General features: G+C 37.7%; 1 protein-coding gene across 2 annotated transcripts in view; it reads left to right on the plus strand.

Annotated features, from left to right (window-relative positions):
* Window positions 1-27,622, plus strand: part of ARHGAP32 (Rho GTPase activating protein 32) — a 168,359-nt gene that overhangs the window by 42,857 nt on the left and 97,880 nt on the right. For both annotated transcript variants that reach the window (XM_079707984.1, XM_079707985.1), the window contains one exon: window positions 22,025-22,111. In XM_079707984.1, coding sequence (XP_079564110.1) covers window positions 22,025-22,111 — 87 coding nt within the window. The remainder of the gene's footprint in view (window positions 1-22,024; window positions 22,112-27,622) is intronic.

Genomic DNA, 27,622 nt, shown 5'->3' on the forward strand with positions numbered 1-27,622 from the left:
TGTAAACAGTCATATAGTTGTAGGTGGTGTTGCAGTTGCCTTCATCCACTACTCATTCTGTATTTCCCTCTGCCCTCAGCAAGAACCTCGGCTGGTTGTGGTTCTTTACCTGGTGAGGCAACCCAAACCTTCATTCTGGGTCTGGCCATTAATAGTCCTGCCTGAACTGGGTTCTTGTTATTTTCCATTGAGTTTAATGATGGGGCATGGTGATACTAAGGACACCCTAAGGGATCCCATCTATTCCAGACATACTCTGCATTACCTCCATTGTGAAGTAGCTGTCCAGTTTCCCCCTGGTAGTCAGGATCAGGATCAGTCATACCGGCCAGTACCATAATGCCCTTCTTTGTCTGTTGATCTAGAGGCATAAGGAGCTCAAAGTGGCCGAACAGCATTCTTAACTTCTAGTTCATTGGAATCATTGTTGTGTTTTCTGGTGGAAACATTCCTCCCCTTGGAACTAAGACTACTAGGCCAGTAGAGCATATAGTCATGGAGACAGGAAACACTAATATTGCTAGTGAGTCACTATGAGTAACACTGAGTGGTACCACTCCCATTTCCACCCCCTTGATTCCTGGTTCTCCAGTCTGATTAAAGACACTAATGACTCTATGTCCAATAGTAAAGAGAGCATGGATAGTCCATGGCATGATGAGGCAATAGAGATATGCGTAATGTGCCATTGGATGCTTGGAATCAAACACTTGTAGGAGACAAAGTTCTGGATGAACATATATATGATATAACATTTGAACATTTTTGTCAAACTAATGGGTATAATAAGGTTTTCATTTCCCTAATGATTAGTGATGTTCAGCATCTTTTCTTGTACTTATTGTCCATTTGTAATTCTTCTTTGGAGAAATGTCTATTGAAAGTCCTTTCCCCATTTTTGAATTGTGTTGTTTAGTTTTTGTTGTTGTTGAGTTTTAGGAATTCTTTTTATATAACCTGTTTGTGTCTTTTAATCTAAAGTGAGTCTTCTTTTAGACAGCATATAGTTGGACCACTTTTTTTTTTAATCCATTGGGTCCATCTTTGTCTTTTGATTGGAGAGTTTAATCCATTTCATCTAGGGTAATTGCTGATTAGGAAGAATTACTTCTGTCATTTTGCTATTTGTTTTCTCTGTGTATTATAGGTTTCTTGTCCCTCATTTTTTGCATTAGTCCTCTTTTGCTTTTAGTTAATTTTTTAGTAGTGAAATGTTTCAATTCCTTTCTCATTTCCTTTTGTGTGTATCTATGGATATTCCTTTGTGGTTACCATGGGGATTACATTTAACATCCTAAGTTATAACACTAATTATACCAGCTTAACTTCAATGACATACCAAAACTCTGCTCCTTTACAGCTTGGTCCCCATACCTTTCAGTTGTTGATGTCATATAATTATATTTTTTACATTGTGTATCCCTAAAACATAAACTAGTAATTCTTTTAAATACATTAGTCTCTTAAATTATGTCGAAAACAAAATGTGGGGTTACAAACTAAATTTCCAATACTCGCTTTTAGACTTATAATTTTAAAAAAGTATTAGTTTCTTAAGTCATGTAGAAAACAAAAACTGGTTACAAAGCATTGTTACGCAATCCCAGGTTTTATGGTTACCCATGTATTTACCTTTACTGAGGTCTTTATTTGTTCGTATGTTTTCTAGTTATTATCAAGCATCATTTTATTTCAACTTGGAGGACTCCCTTGAGCATCTCATGCAAAATAAGCCTAATGTTAATGAACTTCCTCAGCTTTTGTTTGTTTGGGAATGTCTTATTTTATCTCTCACTTTTGAAGGGTGGTTTGCTGGATATGTATTCTTGGTTGACAATTTTATTCTTTTAGCAGTTTGAATTTGTTGTCCCACTGCCTTCTGGCCTCCAAAGTTTCTGATAAGAAATCTGATAATCTCATTGAAGATCCCTTGTATGTGACTAGTTGCTTCTCCCTTGCTACTTTTAAGATTCTTTCATTGTATTTGGATTTTGAAAGTTTGATTATAATGTGTCTTGTGTGGGTTTCTTGAAGTTCATCTTACTTGGAGTTTGTTGAGCTTCTTGGCTATTTATATTCATATCTTCAATCAAATTTTGGAAGTTTTCAGGAAGTATTTCTTCAAATATTCTCTCTGTCCTTTGTCTCTCTGTTTCGTTCTGAGATTCCTACAGTGTGTATGGGATGGTGCCCCAGAGGTTCTGTAGGCTCTGTTCACTTTTCTTCATTCTTTTTTTTTTTCCTGTTCCTCAGACTCAGTAATTTCCATTGTCATATCTTCACGTTCACTGATTCTTTCTTCTGATTACACATATTTGCCCTTAAGTCCCTCTTGTGAAATATTCATTGTTGTTATTGTACTTTCAGGTGCAGAATTTCTTTTTTAGAAACTTGTCTTTTTGTTGATATTTCCATTTTGTTCATATGTCATTTTATTTACTTTTTCTACATTGTTCTTTAGTTTTGGAGGGCATCTTAAAAAAGTTATCTTAAAGTCTTTTCCTAGTAGATCTACTATCACTTTTTTTTAATGGTTGTTTCTGTTGATTTATTTTTTTCCTTTGGATGGGCTATAGTTTTCTATTTCTTTGTGCACCTTATGGCTTTTTATTGATTCAGACATTTGAATGTGGTAGTAGTAACTAACTTCAGAAATCTGATTTTTGCCCCTTCCCTGAGGTTTGCTGTTTTATGTTTTTGTTTATTTTATTTTATTTTTAATTGTTGTAGCCTCACTCTGTGCCAAGGACTAGCCTGAGGTGTAAACTTAAGGTCTCCTCAGGTGTTTCCTGAGCCTGCACGTGTCCCTGGGCATCTTCCCCATGTATGCAGTTGATTTGGATTGTCCTAGTCTATAATCTCTGGCTCCCCAAAGGGGAAGAAGAAAAATTAAGGAGGGGAAAGGGCACTGGGCCTTTAAATTCTTTGGAAGTTGCTTCAGCTAATGGGGGAGGGGCTTGCAACAATATGGAGGGTGTAACAACATGACTGTCTGCCTGTTTGCACCTCTGCTATCAGGAGCAGCCATCAGAGCCCAGGTCCTTCTCATTTATGGGGCAGGCTCCTTTTTGCCCACCCTGGCTCTCACAAGCTGCATGCAGGCTGCTCCTTGAGTGTATGCGGCATGTGCCGAGGTGCTGGGGATGGGGAGCTGCTACTGTGCTAAGAGCTGAGATGGACCAAAATTCTCTGCAGTGTATCGTCCAAGCCTTCACCTGGAAGTCCCAAGCCTTCAGTAGACTCCAGAGTTACAGAATAATTGCATCAGCTTCTGCCAGTGCAATTACTGTCTAGGTGGGAGATTCCTGATGCTTCCTACTCCACCATCTTCCCAGAATCCTCCTTCTCAGAATCCTTACTTATTTTTAATATAGGATTGACAGTATGTGCTGTGGAGAAAATAAGTAGGAAAACTTAGTAAAATGTGTTTGGGAGACGTCATCAGCCTTAAGCTCAGTAGCTCTGTTATATCCTCATAGGTATTCATACTGTCAGTTGGCTGACTCAGTTTTGCCTATTAATATGTCCCAGTTGTGGGACATTCTGCAGTTACATACCTTCTCTTTTTTTTTTCACTCTGATCTGAGGAATTTCTCTTAGACTTATGGATTTCTTGTGCTCATATTTATAGCTCTTTCTCTTCCTCAGATACTGAGAATTTATAGTTTCAGTAGGACATTGTATCCTAGAAAATGTCACTGTCCACTAAATTTTTAAAATCTGACAGTATTATATTTAACTTTAAGGCTTTCAGTTATAAAATGAAAATAATTATTCTTAATCCTATATGTTATAAATTCTGATTCTCAATTTTATTTAGACTGAGAGACACAATTGCTTATAAAATAATTTAGATGTAAGGGTTAATTTGGGCTAGTAGTGTCATTACCATATAACATACAAAGGAAATTTTAATGGTTTCTTCTTTGAATTGTGGCATTGTGTCTCTAGCAGACTTCTCTGCATCTTCACTTGGATGACTAATAGCCTCTTAAATTTAGCATACTTAGAACAGTCCCCTCTCAAACCTGCTCCTCCTGCTGTGTTCCCCAACGTGATGAATAGCAACTCTATCTTTCCAGTTCCTGACCAGCCAAACCTTGGAGTCATCTTGGATTTCTTTCCTTTTGTTACTCCTCACATCCAGTCCATCAGCAAAACTCTTGGCTCTGTCTTTAAAATATATCCAGGATCTGGCCACCCCAGCCTGTCTCAGCTGTCACCTTAAGTTAGCTGTTGTCCTTTCAGGGGGATTATTTCATTAGTCTTATATAGTTGGCATAACAGCAAGAATGATTCTTTTCAAATGTTAAGTCAGATCATGTCACTTTTTCGGAACCCTCCAATTATTTCTCCTGTTTTTCAGAGTAAAAGTCAAATTCTTTGAAATTCCCTGCATGGATTACAAGCTCTACCTCTGACCTCTTTGACCTCATCTCTTCTCCTCCCCTAAGTCTTAGAGTTCTGGCCACAGTTGCCTCTGCTCTCCCTCCGGTGTACAGGCTCCCTCCTCAGGACCACTGGACTCTCTGTTTCCTCTACTTGGAAAGTTCTCCCTGGATATTCACATAAATTGCTACCTTCCCTTTTTTAAATACTTGATCAAATGTTGTCTTCTCAAAGCAGGTGTACTTTCTGTACATAAGATGGCGATTCCTGGTCACCAGCAGTTTTCATCTCTCTTCTGTAATTAATTTTTCTCCATAACATTTACCACCATTTGGCATGCTGAATATTTTATTATTATTTATTCTTTTCTTTTGCACCTCAGCATCTATCTAGAACAGTGCCTGACATAAAAAATCACTCAGTGAATATTTGTTGCATGAATGGATGAATGAATTTGAAGAAGAGATAAAATCTGCTTTAAAAATGCTTTTTTAATATTTTGAGTTTTTTCACCATTTAAATTTGCTCTAATAGGATAAGAATATATTTTCCTTATGAGTGTGCATTTATTTATTTACAGTAAAGCATCAAATAGAATGGATGATGAAAACTACAAATGCAAGTTAAAATTCCCTTTATGCCCTATTTCTTTTTTTAACTATTTATTATGTGTCTGTCTAGAATTTTTCTATATATTTATAAAATAAATAGCAGTATCTCTAGATAGAGCTATAGCTATAACTATCTACCTAGCTATCTATAACCTTTAAAAAATATAGCTAGATGGAATTCTATACATACTGTCTTGAAAATTCCTTTTTCACTTGATAGTATATTTTGTATTTTTTTTTAATTTCAGTAATTTGGATTCACCTCATTCTTTTTCACAGCACATAATATTTCATTTTATTATTATATCATAGTTTATTTAATCAGTTCCCTATTGATGGATATTCTGGGTTTTATTGATATGAAATAATCCATTAAATAAAATCCTGTAAGAGGATTTGCTGGGTCAAAGGGTATGTACATTTAAAATGTTGACAGTTGTTGCTAAGTTTATTTGCTTTCTGTCTCTGTAGATTTGCCTGTTCTTGACATTTCATATAAATATAATCATACACCATGTTGTCTTTTGTGCTGGCTTCTTTTACTTGGCCTAGTATTTTCAAGGTTCATCCATGTTGTGGCATTTATCAGTACTTCATTCCTTTTTATGGCTTAATGTTATTCTGTTGTGTGGACCTACCACATATTGTTAACCATTCTTTAGTTTGTGGTCATTTGAGTTGTTTCTGCTTTTTGGCCACTATAAACAATCATGTATGATTTTTTGTGTGAACATATGTTTTTGATTCTCTTGGTTTTATATGTCTTGTTGAATATAGCACCCTAGTGGGTGTGACTAGACAGATGTGCTGTTGGCCATTTACATACTTTTTTGAAGAAATGTCTATCAAGTCCATATTTTAATTGGGTTATTTGTTTTTTGTTGTTGAGTTGTAAGAATTCTTTATATTATTTGGAATACTAGACCCTTATCAGATACATAATTTGCAAATATTTTCTCACATCCTGTGGGTTGTCTTTTAACTTTCTTTATAGTGTCCTTTGAAGCATAGAAATTTGTAATTTTGGTAAAATCTGATTTATCTGTTTTTTTCTTTGGTTGCGTATGCTTTTGTTGTTATATCTGAGAAATCATTGCCTAACCCAATATGAAGATTGATATGAAGATTTATTCCTGTGGTTCCTTTTAAGAGTTTTATGGTTTTATCACTTACATTTATGTCTTTGATCCATTTTGAGTTAATTTTTGTATATAGTGTGATGTAGGGGGTCCAGATTCATTCTTTTGGATGCGAATATCCAGTTTTTTGAGCACCACTGTTGGAAAGACTGTTTTTCTCCCTTGATCTTGGCACTCCTGTTGAAAATCTATTGACGATAGATATATGAGTTTATTTATGTACTCTCACCTCTATTCCTTTCGACTATATATATTCTATGCCAGTACCACACTGTTATTATCACTGTAACTTTGTAATGTGTTTTGAAATTGAGAAGTGTATGTCTGCCAACTTTGTTCTTCTTTTTCAAGATTGTTTTGTCTATTCTGAAGTCCTCTGGATTTCCATGTGAATTTTAGGATCAGCTTGTCCATTTTTGTTTTTTTTTTTAAAAAGGGGCAGTTGAAATTTTTATAGGAATTATGTTGATTCTTTAGTTCAATTTGCAGAATATAGCCATCTTAATAATATTGTCTTCCAGTCCTTGAACATGGGGTGTCTGCCCATATTCTTTAATTTTTTTCAACAATATTTTGTAGTTTTCTGCATACAAGTGTTTCAGTTTTATGGTTAAATTTATTCCTAAGTATTTTATTCCTTTTGATGCTGTTGTAAACACTAAGCATCCTCCAACATTCCAGTTTGTAATTTAATTTGTGCCTGATAAAATAATTACCAAGCCTGTGTATACTTTTCCCAGTGAATTGGCAACACATATGCTTTTGATTGCACAGCTATTTTCAAATCCTACTTCAGCTCAGTTCTAGCAGACCTTAGCCTATCTCTGATTTTCCTGTTCAAGTATCAGTTCACTATTTTCAGTTGTAACACGTGACAAAAAATGGCATCGTCCTGTTGAGGAGAAAGGATACTGGTGTGGGGTGGAATGGGTGTGGCCAGCTGGCAGGATTCTCTCATTGTGCCACACAGTCTTGACCTTGAGGGAGGTTGTCAGTTAATCTTGGTCTTGTTTTCCTTATCTTCATACTGGATACACTAGAATAACCAGATGACAGCTAATGATCCTTCTAGCTAAGATGAACTGTGAGCTCTGACTTAAATGAACTGGGGATGTGACAAGGTGAAGAGGTAAAAGGATATAATGACACAGCAGGAGAGGCTGTACCATGTCATGTTCTTAGTTCTTAGTTCTTAGTCTACTTTTATATAGAGCATGAATAAGCTGTCTTTAAAAATTAGTACAGATCATTACTCTGGTCACAGAAATAGATTGTTGAAACATCTTTGTATTCCTAGGACACACTCTACTTCTGGGCTAAATATTTAAAAAATAAATTCCCTTTTTCACTCTTATCAGGATTTTATGATTTTTGTGTCTATGTTCATTAATGCTGTTGGTCTGTGTATTGTACTTGTCCACTAGCCTGAGTTAGGGAACTTCACTGCCCCATACCCTTTAAAAAGTAAATGTCTTGGAATAGTTTGTAGAAATGGGAATTACCTGTTCTTTGAAAGTTTAGTACAGTTTTCCTGTTTGGTTCCCATTTGAGGGCTTAATCTTTAATTACCATTTCAACTTATAATTTGATTATTGGTCTAGTCAGGTTCTTTTTAGGTCTAGTCAATGTCTCCTTAGGTCAGTTTTTATCTTTTCTGAGAAAATTGTCCGTTTAGTGTAGGCTTTCAAATTTGTGGGTATAAATTGTTGTGTACAAGATATTCTTAACACTTGGTCTTATCAAGAAACAAGCTTCGGATTTTATTCATCAACGTGAGACTCTTTGTCTTCTCCCTCCCTCCTTTCATTTCTCCCTCCCTATTATTAATTAACTATTCCTAAGCATACTTTTTTCCTTAGATAAATAAAATTGTATAGGCACTATTGATATTTTATTTGTTTTTGGTCATTGTTTTTTAATAAGTGCATTTGAGTTTGGATATTTTCTCCCTGAATAGTACTTTGAACAGACTCTACAGGATTTGATGTATAAGTGTTATATTTTATTTACAGAAATTGAAACCTGAAGAAAAATATAAAGATAAGCAATTGCTAGAAAGGGCTTCTTATTATTTATTAAGTAAAACCACATGTAGTTTCAAATTCTGTATATTTATTATCTTTATTGCACTTCTCCTTGTATCATCTCCATTGTCCCAAAGCAAACATTTATTCACATTCACGAACTATTTTTCAGTAAGAAGGAAAAAAATCTCTTGCCACATGTAAAGATATATACTCAGTTTATTCAGCTTGATGCTATTGGGGAGTGAGTCTCTTTCTGCTGTGCTTTATGTGATACCGCCATCTAGTGTGTAGAACACTAAGTGACTATGTGGGTTTACATTTTCTTTTATCATTCCGTTATCTGAAGCTGTGAGTTAATGTTTCTTTTTATCCAATTTCATATAAAGCATTAAGTTAAATTAACCTGAATGCAAGAGCTCAGGTTTTGACCGAAGTACAGCACAGAAAAAGTATGAATGTAATACCTGTTTCCTGAGTGTTCTCTACTGAAGCTGCTGTGCAAGGGGCTTGGAAATGCTCCTGTGGCATAATGCTCAACTTTCAGGTTGTGCTTTTTCTTCAGTCGACACTTTCTATCAGCAGACACAGTCTTGCCTTGATACTGGGAAATGTGGAAAAAGTAAAGTTTGATCTGAAATGTTGAAATGTTGAGGAGTAAAAGTATAAAATAAACGCCCCCTCAATTTTCATTTCAAATGAAGTAATTGGAACTATAAGCCAGTGTTTATTGAATGCCTTCTGTGAGCCACACATTATACTAAGTACTGTTTGTACGTTGTCTCATTGACCCTTCATAACAGTTTCAGTTGAGGAATTTGAGGCAAAAAGAGCTTGAGAACTTACCTAGGATCACAGCTACTAAGTGGTGGGGGTCTATGTTTGAATCAAGGCTTAGAGCTGTTCTGCACATTCTTTTGTAAAAGTACTGGAAAAGGATACACTGACAAAACTACTGTTTTAAGCAGGAAGATACCACAGTTTTGAAAGGCCTACATCTTTAATGTGTTTGAAGGTAAAAAGGTATGATGATTAATAGTGCAATGTAACCTGTGTGATCTTAAGTAAATTTTCTAACTTTTCTGGGCCTGTTTCCTTGTTTGTAAAATAGGGATAAATATATCAATTCCAAATATATATATATATACTTTCCTGATGACCTGAGGGTAGTCGTGTCAGGACTGAGGCAGTGGATAAAGAAAAGCTTTCCAAATAGGAGGGTTTATAACTGTAAGGAATTTTGTGACACATTACCCCTCACAAGAGAGACTGTATTGATAACATTCTTGTTGATCTAGTAATCAGTTTATTTAGATGTAATATTTCTTTTATTGATTGATTGATTGATTGATTGATTGCAGTACGCGGGCCTCTCACTGCTGTGGCCTCTCCCGTTGCGGAGCACAGGCTCCGGACACGCAGGCTCAGCGGCCATGGCTCACGGGCCCAGCCGCTCCACGGCATGTGGGATCTTCCCAGACCGGGGCACGAACCCGTGTCCCCCGCATCGGCAGGCAGACTCCCAACCACTGTGCCACCAGGGAAGCCCCAGTATTTCTTTTAATATAAAAACTGGCCTTATATAAAATTGTGAAATGGAGAATGTTAAAATAACAGGTGCATTTTCTGTAATTATAATTAATTTAAAAATTTAGCTCCAGTTTCAGATAGAATTAAACCTATAGCTTAGAATACTCAAATTGTAATGTATTTAGAAGGTTTCAGTTTTAAAAATAAAGATAAAGGAAACCGAAGAAAACACATCATTGCATTTTACCCTATTGAATAGTAACATTGAAAATCTTTGGTTAACAAATCGTTAACTGATAAGATCATATATATGGATTCCACATTTACAGTTTCAGTATTTCAGTGTACTGGTATAATAATTAACAAGTTCAATGGACGGTTGACTAAGTGTGGTTTCTTTTGGAAACAGCCTGAGTTTTCTTCCTGGTTAAGAATTCGTATAAATATAGGCATTAAAGTTTATAGAAATAAGTATCAGCAACAAGTTTTGGTACCTATCTGTGAGACTTTAAGACATTAATAAAAATGAAGTAAATCAATGAAATGGTATTTCCCCCATCTTCTTAATACTACTTGCAGTTTCAATATTAGCTTGTAGATGTTTCCAGTTAAAAATATCTTATTTAGAAGTATATATTATTATGTGTGTAACCATTTGAGACAAAAGCTGTGATAATTTTACTATTCCTAACCCTACCAGAAAGTTACGTTTTCCTCAAACCAAAACAAATGTATTTCACCCCTACTTTTCTGCATATTCTGTAGTAACACCTCCTCTTATTCCTGGAAATCTTTGTCATTTGAGGGGAGGATTTAAAATGAAGAGTTCCATAGTGAGTTATCAGTGCTCCTGTCATCCAGGTACTAGATTTTAACTGTATCTCATATGAGATTATCCAGTCCAGGAGTTAGGTCTACAAAATTGGTTGAATGATGAAAAAATATATCCTATGTTGGAGTCACATTACACATGCAGTTGACTTCCAGGAATTTGACTGAATATACTTATAAAAATAGTATTGTTGAGTCTGAAACTGAGAAGGGTCTGAGAGGCTAACAAGTCAGCTCGCCACAGTTTCTCTCTCTCTCTCTCTCTCTCTCTCTCTCTCTCTCTCTCTGTCTCTCTAACAGAAATGTGAAGTCTCTGCATCAGAAATCAGACCTTTTATAAACTCATAGTGTAAATCGTGTTGGTTCCTTATGCCTCAGTTCTCCATGAGGTGATATGAGAACGAGATACACCCTGTGTGTACGCTGGGATTTTGTGCCACGAGAGACAAACCCTGAAATTATGAAACTTGGAGTTTATATAGGATAGCTGGCACTTCTGTCCATTTGCCTTTCTGGAGATGGAGGGAGGGAACCCTGCTCTGGAATGTAAACACGTCCTCTCTGGGGAAAAGAAGGAAAGGTGTCTTTTTCCACAAACAGATGGCTCTGGGGAGAGAGAAGACTTTCTGTCTCTCTGGAGGGCTCTATTATTTGGGTTCCCATTCAGTCTTCCTTTAACCCTACTGCTAAAGCTGTTTGTTCAAAAAGTTCTGACCATATAGAAATGTGAAAATATTCTTGAAGTATTGTTTCCTGACAAGTGTATATTCTGGAGTGAGCATCTGTAAGATGGGAGATGTGATTCTGCTGTTCTGTCATTTAATCTCATTTCCCATGTATTCTTCATGCTGTGGACCTCTCGTTGAGCTGAGGGTAGATCTGGTGTTTAAGGATGAGCAAACCAGTTCCTTCACCTGGTACTCACCTGAGGAAATAGTGCTCTATTCCGGTTCTGGAAGGAAAAACTGGCTGTTATGTTTATTAAGATGCATGTAGGTCTCTAGCTTTTTCCTAAGAAATTTGAATTGCAGTTTTGACTCATTGATTTTTACCCTATGTTCTGAAATTAGAACTTATTTCACTTATTACCCACCTAAGATGTAACTCAAATATAGAGTTGTTCTCCCTGTTGGCATCCTCAGCTCAGGTGTTTTGAAGTGGTATTTTCAGTGTTGAATCTTAGGATGTTGATGGTTGGGATGAGCAGACCACATAATATTGTGCAACAGAAATTATTTTTCATGTTTACATATTCTACTACAAGCTATGGTGGGTGAAGAAAACTGTTTACAAACTCCATAGGTATGTCATAGTGAAACCATAATAACTGAAACCATAACAGCATTATAAAAGGTGAATAAAAAGAAGAGAACTCTTTCTTTGCCCCGTTTGCAATCTGTTGATTAAGCTTTAATGAATGTTTTTTATGTGGGTGGGGTGATATATTTTTACCCAGCTTTACGCTGATTTCCATTCTCCATGCAGAGAAAGGACTTTTTTGAACATTTGAAGGCTTGCTGAATAGAGTTGTATTTTTAAAGATCCTAACAACACTAATTTCAGATTGGTTTCCATGGTGATAGAAAGTGAATTCAGTATAGGAAAAAAAAAACTCCAAAAATAGATTTGTAAGGAATCCAGAGGTATGGGACTTGGAAATTCTGTTTTCCATTTCTTATAGGCAAAGGATTGAGATGTCATTAAGTTGAAGGAAGTAAAAATAAATTATTATGTTCATGTCATAAGTTTCTATAGGCAAATGTAGCCTAATCTTTCATAGTGGTTTAGAAGATAATTTGGAGAAATGACATCCTTCAAGGCTCATCTAAGGTATTTGGACTTTGCCTTTAAATTAATTTCTTAGTAGGAACTGACAAAGTATTGAGGGATTTTGAGAAGAAAGTACCATGATCAGTGTGTAGTAGGAAGTGGAAAGAGACCAGTTAGAAGACCACTGTAATCATCTAGTCTTCAGTTGTCTAGACCAGGGGTCCCCAACCTTTTTGGCACCAGGGACGGGTTTCGTGGAAGACAGTTTTTCCACGGACCGGGGCGGGGCTGGGGGTGCTTTTGGGATGATTCAAGCGCATTACATTTATTGTGCACCTTATTTCTGTTATTATTACATTGTAATATATAATGAAATAATTATGCAGCTCACCATTATGCAGAATCTGTGGGAGCCCTGAGCTTGTTTTCCTGCAACTAGATGGTCCATCTGGGGGTGATGGGAGACAGTGACACCCGACATGTGTTGCTTATGTCCAGTCTACTCCGTAATCTTGCTTTGGTTGCCATCCCTGCAGAAAACCCTGCTTCACAAAGATAGGATGTTGGAAATGGAAGCAGGCTTTTCAGTGCTTTTGTGGCAATCTCAGGATATTCCGCCTTGACTTTAATCCAGAATGTATGGAGATTTGAAATTGTCTCAAACATATATTTGAGGCCACCGTCATTTGCGATCTCAAGCGGTTGATCATCTTCTAGCATGGACGAAGTCGATTCACCTGGCTTATTCACAAATGGGTCACGGATCCATTGCTTCCCAGTTCCGGGGTCTTTTGCGGTTGGGAAGTAATGCTCAAACTCTTTTGAAAGCTGAGATAGGTGATCATGCACCAGCTGGGAGAAAGAAGGCCCTGGCTCAGTCTCTTTCAAAATCTCTTCTAATATTTGAAAGATGTCAGAAATCCCAATGTTCACTTGTCACCCCCATAATTCCAGTTTGGCTTTGAATGCAGCCACGTTATCTGCCGACTTGAACACAGTTGTCATTCTCCCCTGAAGTGACAGATTGAGTTTGTTGAGCAGATTGAATATGTCACACAAGTAAGCAAGTTTTGCGACGCATTCTCTGTCACTGAAATGTGCTGCCAGTGGTGACTGTTTTTCTAAAAGAAATCTCTGGAGTGGCTCTCGTAACTCAAAAGCTCTGACCAGTGATCTACCTTTAGAAAGCCATCTCACCTCTGTGTATAAGAGAAGACGTGTGCTCTGCGTCCATCTCCTCACAGAGCTGCGTGAGCAGACGTGAGTTAAGGGCGTGTACTTTAACATGGATGATAATTTTAATCACATCCTGCAAAACGTTGTTAAGTTCAGGTGACATTTTTTGGCTAGCCAGCATTTCTCTATGGATGACACAGCGCGTAGACTCACACTCAGAAGCGACCTCTTTGACCCGAGTAGGGAAACCAGAAAGCTGTCCAGTCATGGCAGCCGCTCTGTCCGTGCACATACCGACACAAAATGACCAGTTCAGTTTTCCTGATATGTAATCACTCAAAGACTTGAATAGTTCTGCAGCTGTGGTGTTGGTTGGCAACAAAAGTGCACATAACGTATCCTCATGCACATGCTCCTGAAAAATATATCGCGCAAAAACAAGCATTGTTGCCTTGTCAACACCGGTAGACTCGTCAACCTGGATTGCGTACCACGGTGACTCATTAATCCTCTCTAACAATTGTGCCTCAGTATCCTCTGCTATTTCATTAATTCGTCTAGTTATGGTGCTAGCCGAGAGAGGAACACGTGCCACCTTTTGAACTGCAGCCTCTCCTAAAAATTCACGACAAATGTCCTTAGCAGCAGGCAGGATCAACTCTTCACCAATAGTAAAGGGCCTCTCTTAGCTTTAGCAGTGCGGTTAGCCACTAAGAATGATGCTCTCATTGCAGACACATTTGATGAAGTGGTGGCCTTCAGTAATTCCTTCTGTTCTTTGTGTTCACGTTTTTTTCTTTTGAAAAACTCCAAAGGCTTGTCTTTTAATGCAGGGTTCTTGGTCTCCATGTGGTGAAGCAGTTTTGAAGGTTTCATGGCTTGGTTGGATAGCCAGTTGCCACATATACAAATTGGGCTTGGAGAATGTGAATCACCTGTTGTGATGAACCCGTAATTTAAGTAGGACTCTTGGTATTTTCCTTTAAAAGCAGCTTTCTTTTTGTTGGCAGTCTTAGAGTCTTCTGCTGTCTCATCATTGGGTCTTTCCCCCTTTTCAAAGAAGCTCTCCAGTGATGTTTATTTTTTACTCATTTTGGCTAGGGTTAGCTTGTGGGCTTACCAAAACTATGACTGAGACAAGTGCACAGTGCGGGAAACAGGTGCGGACGGAAGTGGTGAATAAAATAATGGGCGGGCCATGGGTGGACTAAAACAAGTGTCGGATTCTGACTTAAAGCCTGCCACCAGATGCAGCTGTACGATTGGAGTACAGCAACTCACTTGCCACTGTAAAGCCTGCCACCAGATGCAGCTTAATTGTCACTTGCCACTCACTGATAGGGTTTAAAAAAAAAAAAAAAAAAAAATATATATATATATATATATATATATATATATATATTTATTTATTTATTTATGGCTGCATTGGGTCTTCGTTGCTGTGCGCACACTTTCTCTAGTTGTGGCGACCGGGGGCTACTCTTGGTTGTGGTGCGCCGTATTCTCATTGCAGTGGCTTCTCTTGTTGTGGAGCATAGGCTCTGGGTGCATGGGCTTCAGTAGCTGTGGCTTGCGGTCTCTAGAGCACAGACTCAGTAGTTATAGCGCATAGCTTAGTTGCTCCGAGGCATGTGGGGTCTTCCCAGACCAGGGCTTGAACCCGTGTCCCCTGCATTGGCAGGCAGATTCTTAACCACTGAGCCACAAGGGAAGCCCACTGATAGGATTCTGATATGAGTCTGCAAGCAGTTGATTTATTATGGTCTCTGCAGTCAGACCTCTCTGCTAATGATAATCTGTATTTGCAGCCGCTCCCCAGCACTAGCATCACTGCCTCAGCTCCACCTCCGATCATCAGGCATTAGATTCTCATAAGGAGCATGCAACCTAGATCCCTCACGTGCGCAGTTCACAGTAGGGTTCGTGCTCCTAAAAGAATCTAATGCCACTGCTGATCTGACAAGAGGTGGAGCTCAGGCAATAATGCAAGCAGTGGGGAGCGGCTGTAAATACAGATGAAGCTTCACCCGCTCACCTGCTGCTCACTTCCTGCTGTGCAGCCCAGTTCCCAATAGGCCACAGACTGGTACCAGTCCGTGGCCCGGGGCTTGGGGACCCCTGGTGTAGACCCGATGCAGCGAGGCCCAGAACTAGGGAAGTAGCAGTGGAGAACAGGAAGAAAGGAATGGGTGTGAGAGACAGGTTTTGGGAAGACAGGAGAGATTAAGGAATCAAAGGTCTAGGTTCGATCTTAACCCTGGGAATATGAAAAGAAAGGATGTGTGGAGAGGAGGGGGTGGTAGAGGAATCAAGGGTGATTAGGTTGGTCAGTTGGGTGAATAGTTATATTTATTTACTTTGGGAATTCAAGAGGTAGAAGAGAATATGCAGGGAAAGAGAATGAATTCAGTTTTGAAAATGAGTGCTGTATTCCAGTGAGACAGTGTTTGCTTATTCAGTCATTCATCAAATAATTAGTGATCCCCACTTAAATTCCAGATACTTTTCAAGATGTTGGGGTGGGTATACACCTATCTCATTTTTTTTTCACTATATATTATGTTTAAGAAGGCTTTCTGGTGGCGCAGTGGTTGGGAGTCCGCCTGCCGATGCAGGGGACATGGGTTCGTGTCCCAGTCCGGGAAGATCCCACATGCCATGGAGCGGCTGGGCCCATGAGCCATGGCTTCTGAGCCTGTGCGTCCGGAGCCTGTGCTCCGCAACGGGAGAGGCCACAACAGTGAGAGGCCTGCGTACCGCAAAAAAAAAAAAAAAGAAAAAGAAAAGAAATCTGTCAATGTGTATTACAAAGATTTTTATCCCCATTTGTGACTCATCTTTTCACTCGGTTTATTGTGGCCCTTTGTGATGACTTTAGACACTTTGATGGACAGTTGCTATGACCTGTTTTTGTGAAGGGGTCTAGAGTTGGGACCCTGCCTATTCCTGCATCTTCCTAATATCCCTCCTCAAATAATCTCTTTATCTCTGTCTTTTTCTTTGTCCTCTGGGATTCCCATAATATATTGTTTTGGTCCTCTTTATGGTGTCCTACAGTCTCTTAGGTACTTTTCATTTTCCTTAATTCTTTTTTCTTTCTGTTCTTTGGAGTGTATACTTTCTTTCTCTTTTTTTTTTTGGTTGTGCTGAGTGGCTTGCAGGATCTTTGTTCCCTGACCAGTGATTGAACCCGGGCCCTCAGCAGTGAGAGCGTGGAGTCCTAACCACTGGACCACCAGGGAATTCCCTGGACTGTATACTTTTATTTACCCTTTCTTTAAGTAAACTGATTCTTCTTCCTGCCTAAATCTGCTGTTGATCTCTTCTAGTGAAATTTTCATTTTAGATAGTGATTTGTCATCCCCCAAGTCTGTGTTTGGCTCCTTTTCTTTCTTTCTTTTTATTGATATGCTCATTTATTCATACATTGTTTTCCTGCTTTCCTTTAGTTCTGTGTAGTTTCTTTGAGCTCTTTGAGTGTATTTTATGTAGTTTGTTTAAAATCTACTAAACTGGAACTTCCCTGGTGGTCCAGTGGTTAGGACTCCTTGCTTCCACTGTAGGGGGCATGGGTTCCATCCCTGGTCAGGGAACTAAGATCCTGCAAGCTGCACTGCACACACACACACACAAAAACTACTAGATTTTGTATCCGGACTTCTCAGGGATATTTTCTTTTGTTTTATTTATTTTTTCTTGGGTATTTTTTTGTGCATATCTTGTGATTTTTTGTTGTTGCATACTGGACATTTGACTGTTATAATGTGTAACCCTGGGAATCAGATTCCACCCCTTTATACAGGTTTGCTGTCTTTTTTTGTGAAGGCTGCAGTTGTGTTTGTGACTTTTCCAGACTGTTTTTGCAAAGACTGTATTTCTTGTCATAGGTGCTCACTGAACGCTCCTTCTTTTAGCTTGTGTTCCAGAAGGGTTTTGTCAGGGAATTCCTTGAATGCCGGGAGCTAAAAATAAAACGAACAAAAAGCCACTTCTCCAGTCTTTGCACATTTCCTTTGTGGTGGGGTGCTCATTCAATACTTAACCAAGCTGTTTACAGCTCTGTCTTAGCTAAAGTTTAATTAGAGGTTAAAGCTTAGGGTCTTATTATGTCCTTTGCGTGCATGTGTCTCACCCTGAACATGTTCATGGGTTTCTGCTGTTTTCTAGAGTAGTGAGAAAGTTCGTTCTCAGAGTTTTTGCTTGTTTTTTCATGTTTCTGTGAACGGACTGGAGTTTGGAGCTGCCTCCTCCACCATTTTGTTGATACCATTTGACTATACTGTTTTGCTTTTAATTCCCCCCACCCCATCTCCTTGCTTTAATTTGGAAATTTGCTCCTTCCCTCCCTTTCCTTCCTCCCCCTTCTGTTTTACTTAGGAAGATTGATTTTCTTCTACTCTTAATTCTGTTGCAGGTATTGACATTTAAAAATTTTACCTCCCTCTCTTGTTTGGAAGTTACAGCGGGTTTTTCTGTTCTTTTAGTGGCTACCATTAAAAATTTAACTTGAATACCTAATTTTTAGTCTGAAGTTTAGCAGTGTCTTTACTTTTTCTCTCAAGCAATACCAGCACTTAGAATGTTTTAAGTGGGGTTACTCTTTCTTGTCCTCCATGGTAGTGTTGTTCAGGATTTATAGTTTCATCTCTTTATTTCTTATAATTAATCATTATTTTTGTTATACATTAAGATTTGTTTAGATATAATACTTATTTGCTGAATTCTTTGCTCAATATTTCTGCCTTATACCTTAGTTCTTTATCCTGGAATCCTTTTTCATCTTTAAGTACATATTTTGGAAGTCTTTTTAGTGAGGATTTGTTGATGGGAACTAATGAGTTTTGTTTTGTGGGTTTTTAAAAAATGTTATTTATTTATTTATTTGCTTATTTATTTATTTTTGGCTGCATTGGGTCTTCGTTGCTGCGTGCTGGCTTTCTCTAGTTGCAGTGAGTGGGGGCTACTCTTCATTGTGATGTGCGGGCTTCTCATTGTGGTGGCTTCTTTTGTTGTGGAGCACGGGCTTAGTTGCTCCACGGCATGTGGGATCTTCCCGGACCAGGGCTCGAACCCGTATCCCCTGCATTGGCAGGTAGATTCTTAACCACTGCACCACCAGGGAAGTCCAAACTCATTAAGTTTTTATTCATCAGAAAATGCTTTTTTTTTTCTTCTTCTTTTTGCTCTTTTTCTTGTAGGTTTAGGTATGAATAAAACCTTGGTTAATTTCTTTTCTTTTCTCAAAACTATTAAAGATAGTCTCAAACTTCTACTGTCTATTACTATTGAGAATTTAGGTGTTTTATGTTTACTTCATATTTACCCTTTCTGATGTTGTTTATTCCTTCCTGAAGTTCTGGGTTTTTGTCTAGTACTATTTCCCTTCAATCTTAGAAAGTTGTGTTAGCTTTTATTATTGCACTGGTCTGTTAGAAACATATTCTCTCAGCTTTTGTCACTTGTAAATGTGTTTATATTTCTTAATTTTCTGAAGTTTATTTTAGTGGGATATAGAATTGACAGTATTTTTCTTCCAGCACTTTAAATCTGTTTCTCTTTGTCTTCTGGCCTCTCTTATTTCCGGTGAGAATTTAACTGTCACTTATCTATTTTCCCCTTAATGTTATATGTTTTTTTCTTTGCCTGCTTTAAAGATTCTTGTCTTTATTTTGTTGTTCAAAAGTGTGAATTTGATATGCCTAGTAGTGATTTTTGAAATTTATCCTATTTGGGGTTCACTCTTTCTTCAATTTGTTAGTTGGTGTCTTTCACCTGTTTTAGAAAGTTCTCATCTGTTGTCCCAGCAAATACTTCTCTGCCCCATTCCAATCCCATTTCCTTCTGGTATGCCAGTTGTACATATTGCTTGTCTGTTTGGTATTCTTTCAGAGATCTTAACTGTACTGTTATTTATTTATTTATTTTTTGGTCATTCTTTATTTTCTCTTTTTTTTTCAGCTTGGATACTTTCTGTTGACCTGTTTTCAAGTTCAGTGATTCTTTCATTTACTGTATTCAGTTTGCTGTTAATATCTGACAGCATAGTTTTATTTTTAGCATTTCTTTTGAATATATTTGTAGACCAGTCTCTGCTAGAATTCCCTGTATTCTTATATTCTTACATATTATCTTTTCAGACTGAATTTTAGAATTTCTACCATAATTAATTTACATTCTTTTTATTATTTCAATATCTGGGCCATTTCTGTGTCTGTCCCTTATCCTGTTTCCTCTCTTGACCTTGGATCACAATTTCTGGCTTCCATGTATGTTTTGTAATTTTTTATGCCGAATATGTTATATAAGAGACAGTAGAGACTAAAGTCAATAATTTTTATCTTCAGGAATGGGCTTATCCCTTCTTCTTCCATTCTGTTAGATTGTTGTGGTGGATTATGATAGTCATGTTTGATGGGGCCCTGAGTCAAGCTGACCTATGGCTGATATAGACCTGGCCTTTGGCAACTTTGCTTTAGTTTATCATTACTTTTAAATATTTTGAGTGTAGGTTCAGGAAGTTTGTTTTTTTTCAGCAGGGAAAAGTGAAAATTGGTGAGATCTTTTTCTGCTTTACTGCTAAGCCTGTAGTTTTCTGAACTGAGGGAGAGCAACCCACCTGGTTGTTAGTTCTCTTTGCTCCCCAGCTTTCTGTGCCAACAAGTGCTCTCTTCCGGCTACCCTTGCCCAGATCCTAGTGTGTAGCTGCCTTATCCTCTTATAGCACCTGCGATGCCTCAGTGGGGTTTCTCTCAGCTTTTCTGTGCCACCTCCAGTCACCAGTTGTTAAATGCCCCGAGAGCCTCAGAGGATCTTTCCCAGCTTTCTTGCCTTCTCTCCATCTCCACTGCGCTGCCTTGTGCTTGGGGAGGCTCCACACACTTCATGGGTTCATATCTCTCAGTTCTCCTGCTCTCTCCCCCTGCCCCGCCGTTGGTGTACTGACCGTGTCCACTTGGTGAATACCTGTGGGAGTCAGTTGCTGGGTAGGTGTTGACGGTGCTCCTTGGAATTTTAGTTTATCTGTCACTCCAGTCCACATGCAGTCAGTTGGGGTTTGGCTGGTTTCTCCTTATCATGTCTAAGGCAGGTTCTTTATCCTCCTGTGTCTTTGCCAGGTATCTGAGCACATCCATACGAATCTCTTCTGTCTCAGGAAAGTCTTGTCCCTGTTTGCAACTTAGTTCATGTAGGTTTCTTTTCACTTTTTAAAAAACTTATTTTGTAGTTAATCTGGCTTATTTTTGGCTAGTGTGAGAATGATCATTATCCTCTGAACTTCTCCTACCTAATACCAGGAGTTTTTTTTTTTTTTCTTTTTTAATACTTCCAGTGATACTGCTTTCAAAAAATAGAGACTATATTCTCATCAACTTTATATTTCTTATAATATTAACTATAATGATAGGTAATGTTTATTAAGTACTTACTGAGTGCCAGGCACCTTGGTAAACACTTTAAATGCATTATCTCATTTAACGAACTTGAGAATAGGTGTTATTATATCATTCCCATTTTCCAGATGAGAGATTAGGTAGGTCAACATTATATAACCAGTTAGTGGCACTTTTGAACTCAGGGTTGTCTGTATCTGGAGCTGAGTTTGCAAATTCACATCCCTAGATGGGAAGGATATGTAAATAAATGAATGAAGTGAGTAGGGTGTAAAAAAAATAACAAAGCAAGTAGCATGATGAATGACAGTTAACATTCAACCTAGATATTGACTAAAAAATAAAGAGTAATCACTTCTGTGACAAAGTCTCTGGGAGAATACTTGCCTCATTCAGAGGGGGGTGGTCACTTAGCTCCAGCCACTTGTTGCCCATGTGAGAATATGGGTCTAGTAGTTCAGATTTTCAGATTTTTCGATAGAAGTCAGAAATCTGTATTTTTCATAAGAAACCGCTTAGTTTCTAAATGTTAGCTGCTGGTTCAAATAAAAATAAAATAAAATCCAGTGTTCAGACCTGCATGGTGAGTCTGAAGTAAAATGTGTCTGCAGGCCCAACCTGTTCTCTGGGCAGCCAGTGTGCAGTCTCCATAATAGAGCCTGAGCTCTTTTAGACCACCGGTCACGCTGTCTCTCAGGGCCCACCTGAATGCCTTCCTTTCACATTTGTGCTGTACCTCAGGGACGTGAAGGCCTGCTTTGGGATGAATGTACTATTTTATTTACTGCTGTTATACCGTTGTGCAAGTTTAGATATAAACTACAAAGAAAATTTTTAGAAATATATTTTTAATTTCTTATTTATTTTTTTAATTTTTATTTTATATTGGAGTATAGTTGATTACAATGTTGTGTTAGCTTCAGGTGTACAGCAAAGTGATTCAGTTATACATATACATGTATCTATTCTTTTTCAAGTAGAAGCATATTTTTAAAAAATCCTGAATTCTTCATTTTATCTGCTTTAAGCAATAGAGTTCTATTATAAGGCATATCTTACATTAAGTTGATGGGGAGGGACAGGTATTATTGAATGCTTATTTTATTTTGCTCATTAATCATGACTTTCTCTTCCTCTCTTTTGCCCTTTCTTCTTTGACATAGCTTTCACTTTCAGAAGAACAGAATGAAGTAACAAAAAATGGCTGTGAATCTAAAGAGCTGGTCTACCTCGTGCACATTGCTTGTCAGGTAATTTTTTGGATGTGTTCTCCATTTCACATAAAATTTAATGAGAATTAAATATGAATGAATAACATTGAATAAATGAATGAATAAATATGAACATAACATTGACTGTGGTAACACAAATGTTTTACTTTATTCTTTCTCCCATTCATATTGGCATTTCTGCATATACTCAGAGTTGAAACAATCAATTTAATAGAGTCAATTTAATAGATATTTAATTTACAAACGTAAGTGAAAATTCTTCCTGTAAGAGTAAAGGAAATGGGACTTCCCTGGTGGCACAGTGGTTAAGAATCCACCTGCTAATTCAGGTGACACGGGTTTGAGCCCTGGTCCAGGAAGATCCCACATGCCGTGGAGCAACTAAGCCCATGTGCCACAACTACTGAGCCTGTGCTCTAGAGCCCACGAGCCACAGCTACTGAACCCCATGCACCTAAAACCTGTGCTCTGCAATGAGAAGCACGCACACCTCAATGAAAGAGTAGTCCTCGCTCGCCGCAACTAGGGAAATCCTGTGTGCAGCAACGAAGACCCAACACGGCCAAATAAATAATTAAAAATAAATAAATAAAATCCTTTTAAAAAAAAGAGTAAAGGAAATATATTTTTTATTGATGATGAGGTTAAATGAGTCAGCTACTGGTCACATATTACAATAAAAGAACAGACTAAGTAGTGTCTGCATCAGATGCAAACTTTTCTAACCAAGATGGTAAGTTCCACTGTGGTGTAACAATATGTGTATGTTTCAGAAGTGTGCTATTTCTTAACTCTTAGTATTAGAACTTTTTTGAGGGTAATTACCATGACTTGCTCTTAATGAGATTTAAAATATGTCATTTGTAGCATTGATTATTTCCTCCATCAAGTAAGCAGTTAGTTCCTTTATTTATTCTTTGTTCATTGAGCCTTCTTGCCTATCTTTGAACTAGTCATTGTAAAGCAAGTGTTTTTGAGGAAAGCTTTCTTATGTACAAAGTTTTTAGTTTTCTTTGAGAGAGTAAGATAGGGTAGTTTATGGGGTTTTTTTTCCAAAAAGTATTATTCATGTACCTGAAATTAAAAATTAAATAATCTGGAAAAATCTGATGGCTATTTCATATGGGAAATACTTAAGTTCTTAGTCTTGGTGTGACTTTAAGGGCAAACCTTTTATAATTAAGTGCTTTTATTTGTAGGTGAGAGAATATGAGATTGGAAATTGAACTTAGCTTGTATATATATGTTCAAAGTTATATATCATTTATACATGTTTTACTGTATGTCATCTTGGTTCCTTTGAGGAAGTCGGCAGCTCTGAATCACTATTTCATGTCATATTTCATAAAAATGCTTCTATTTGGTGAATTAACTTTTAAGTGAAAATATCAAATGCTTTTATGATGAACCATTGCTAATACAGGAATATAAAACATTTTTTCTTTATCTAGAGTACATGATTGGCATGTGAGTCATGAACTTATTATTCCATCTAAAACCTACACCTTTTAGCATCTTCTCTTCTTACCAGTGATTTACATTTGTTCTGACAATGCAAATATTTTTATTTTCATAAGCAAAACATAATGTCAAAAATACCTATGCTGTTCTTAAAACATGACCTTCAAAAGGTAAGCATGGTATTTTGGTACCATACATTAAAATGTATAATCATTACTTGATTATGCCTCCATGAATTAGTGACCTAGATAATTAAGGCTATTTCCTGGTTGTAAATATCTTGTCAAGCTGCTTAAAAAATTTCAGACTACTTGTTATACTATTTACTACATGAAATTAGTAATTTACTGCATTGTCATAATGCTGTCACGTTTCTCCTCAGCCTCACACTGTAAGTAATCGTTGATATGTTCTCATGGCTTACCTTCTGTATTCTTGTCAGCCATAAACCACATTAAACTAGAATCTTTTTTTTTATAACCAAGAGAGACTCACAATCAAACCTTCTAATTTTGCAAATGAGAAAGTTGAGGCCCAAATTATGGAAGTTGCTTTCCTAAGCTATATGAAATCTTAGCAGGAGCTACTAAGGACTTCAGTTTCCTGATTGCCAGCTTTTCTTGCATCACCTTGGAATTTGCAATCTACAACAGACTTTAGAGATTGCTTAATCTTCAGATGAGATATGATCACCCTTAGGCCCTGTAATCTATTCATTATAGAAGCTAATTTCATATTTCATATCTTTGCTAATTTCTAATTTTTAATAATGTGCACTTGAAATTTTGTTTATTTAACCAAAATTCTTGGTCCTTCATCTTTTTTTTTTTTTTTTTTTTGCGGTATGTGGGCCTCTCACTGTTGTGGCCTCTCCCATTGCGGAGCACAGGCTCCAGACGCGCAGGCCCAACGGCCATGGCTCACGGGTGGCATGCAGGATCCTCCCGGACCAGGGCACGAACCCGTGTCCCCTGCATCGGCAGGCGGACTCTCAACCACTGCGCCACCAGGGAAGCCCTTGGTCCTTCATCTTAACCCACTTTCTTCTCTTTTTCTTTTATCTTAGAAGTGTCCAATTAAACAGCTGTGATCTTTTTCCTTTCTGTAGGTTAAGTGATACTGATTTCTTTAGGTATTACCTTTGAATCTTGTAATGGTGTCTTTGTCTCTGCCTTTTACAGTTTTAATTTCTTTTTAAATTGTGAACCCAGAAATGTAAGCAATATCTTCCATACTGCATAGATCCAAATTCAGTAGGCATTTTTTGATCACTTGTATGTCTAGTACACAAGTATTACGGCATGCAGCATATCATTTAATTCTTAAAACCTCTGTGAGGCAAATAGTCTGGTTTAAAAACATCAGTTTTTAAGTGTTATTTTTTTAAATAAATTTATTTACTTACTCATTTATTTATTTACTTATTTATTTACTTATTTATTTATTTACTTATTTATTTATTTACTTATTTACTTGTTTATTTATTTACTTATTTACTTATTTATTTATTTATCTACCTATTTATTTACTTATTTACTTGCTTACTTATTTACTTATTTACTTATTTATTTACTTATTTACTTACTTACTTATTTATTTATTTATTTTTATTTATGGCTGCATTGGGTCTTCGTTGCTGCATGTGGGCTTTCTCTAGTTGTGCCGAGCGGGGGTTACTGTTTGTTGTGGTGGGCAGGCTTCTTATTGCGGTGGCTTCTCTTGTTGTGGAGCATAGGCTCTAGGCGCACGTGCTTCAGTAGTTGTGGCTCACGGGCTCTACAGCGCAGGCTCAGTAGTTGTGGCCACGGGCTTACTTGCTCCTCGGCAGGTAGGATCTTCCCAGACCAGGGCTCAAACCCACGTCGCCTGCATTGGCAGGCAGATTCTTAACAACTGCGCCACCAGGGAAGCCCTTAAGTGTTAATTTTAAAATGACTAACTTAAACCTAGCTGTTGCAAGAATTTATTTTAACATGTACCCTAATGAAAATTTGGTTCTGATCTTTCCTCCTCTGAGTATAGTTTTGTTTGTTTAAGAATAATTGTTGCTTAATGAAATAGTTAGTAATTTATTGTTCCATAGTAAGCTTTAGAGAAGTTGAAATGAATGGTTCTTATTGAAGTTGAATTGTAAGAACTACCTTTGTATTTATCGGAATTCATCAATGTATAATAGCTTATTTTTTCTGAAGATCAAGTTTTTCATAAATATTTATAGTAGAAGGAAATGGACTGTCAGTCAGGAGGCCGAAATTTGTCCCAACTGTGCCGTGACCAACCAGCTGTGTGGCTGACAGGGTCTTAAGAGCTTCTGAGTTGGGAGAGCCAAGTTCAGGACGTTGGTCCACCAGAGACCTCCAGGCCCCATGTAGTATCAAACAGCGAAAGCTCTCCCAGAGATCTCCATCTCAATGCTAAGACCCAGCTCCACTCAACGACCAGCAATCTACAGTGCTGGACACCCTATGTCAAACAACTAGCAAGACAGGAACACAACCCCACCCATTAGCAGAGAGGCAGCCTAAAATCATAAGAAGTTCACAGACACCCCAAAACACACCACTGGACGTGGTCCTGTCCACCAGAAAGACAAAATCCAGCCTCATCCACCAGAACACAGGCACCAGTCCCCTCCACCAGGAAGCCTACACAACCCACTGAACCAACCTTACCCACTGGGAGCAGACACCAAAAACAACGGGAACGACAGACCTGCAGCCTGCGAAAAGGAGACCCCAAACACAGTAAGTTAAGCAAAATGAGAAGAGAAACACACAGCAGGTGAAGGAGCAAGGCAAAACCCCACCAGACCAAACAAATGAAGAGGAAATAGGCACTCTACCTGAAAAAAAATTCAGACTAATGATAGTAAAGATGATCCAAAATCTTGTAAATAGAATGGAGAAAATACGAGAAATGTTTAACAAGGACCTAGAAGAACTAAAGAGTAAACAAACAATGATGAACAACACAATAAATGAAATTAAAAATTCTCTAGAAGAAATCAATAGCAGAATAACTGAGGCAGAAGAACGGATAAGTGGCCTGGAAGATAAAATAGTGGAAATAACTACCACAGGGCAGAATAAAGAAAAAAGACTGAAAAGAATTGAGAACAGTCTCAGAGACACCTGGAAAAACATTAAACGCACCAACATTTGAATATATAGGTATCCCAGAAGAAGATGAGACAAGAAAAGGAACTGAGAAAACATTTGAAGAGATTATAATTGAAAACTTCCCTAGTATGGGAAAAGAAATAGTCAAGCAAGTCCAGGAAGCACAGAGAGTCCCATACAGTATAAATCCAAGGAGAAACACACCAAGATATATTAATCAAACTCTCAAAAATTAAATACAAAGAAAAAATATTAAAAGCAGCAAGGGAAAAACAACAAATAACATACAAGGGAATCCCCATAAGGTTAACAGCTGATCTTTCAGCAGAAAGTCCGCAAGCCAGAAGGGAGTGGCAGGACATATTTAAAGTGATGAAAGGGAAAAACCTGCAACCAAGATTACTCTACCCAGCAAGGATCTCATTCAGATTCAACAGAGAAATTAAAACCTTTAAAGACAAGCAAAAGCTAAGAGAATTCACCACCACCAAACCAGCTTTACAACAAATGCTACGTAAAGGAACTTCTCTAGGCAGGAAACACAAGAGAAGGAAAAGACCTACAATAACAAACCCAAAACAATTAAGAAAATGGTAATAGGAACATACATATCAATAATTACCTTAAATATAAATGGTTTAAATGCTCCAACCAAAAGACACAGACTGGCTGAATGGATACAAAACAAGACCCGTATATATGCTGTCTACAGGAGACCCACTTCAGACCTAGGGACACATACAGACTGAAAGTGAGGGGATGGAAAAAGATATTCCATGCAAATGGAAATCAAAAGAAAGCTGGAGTAGCAATTCTCATATCAGACAAAATAGACTCTAAAATAAAGACGATTACAAGAGACAAAGAAGGAGACTACATAATACTCAAGGGACCAATCCAAGAAGAAGATATAACAATTGTAAATAATAATGCACCCAACACAGGAGGA

The sequence above is a fragment of the Hyperoodon ampullatus genome, assembly GCF_949752795.1.
Source record: "Hyperoodon ampullatus genome assembly, chromosome: 7".
Lineage (NCBI taxonomy): Eukaryota > Metazoa > Chordata > Mammalia > Artiodactyla > Ziphiidae > Hyperoodon > Hyperoodon ampullatus.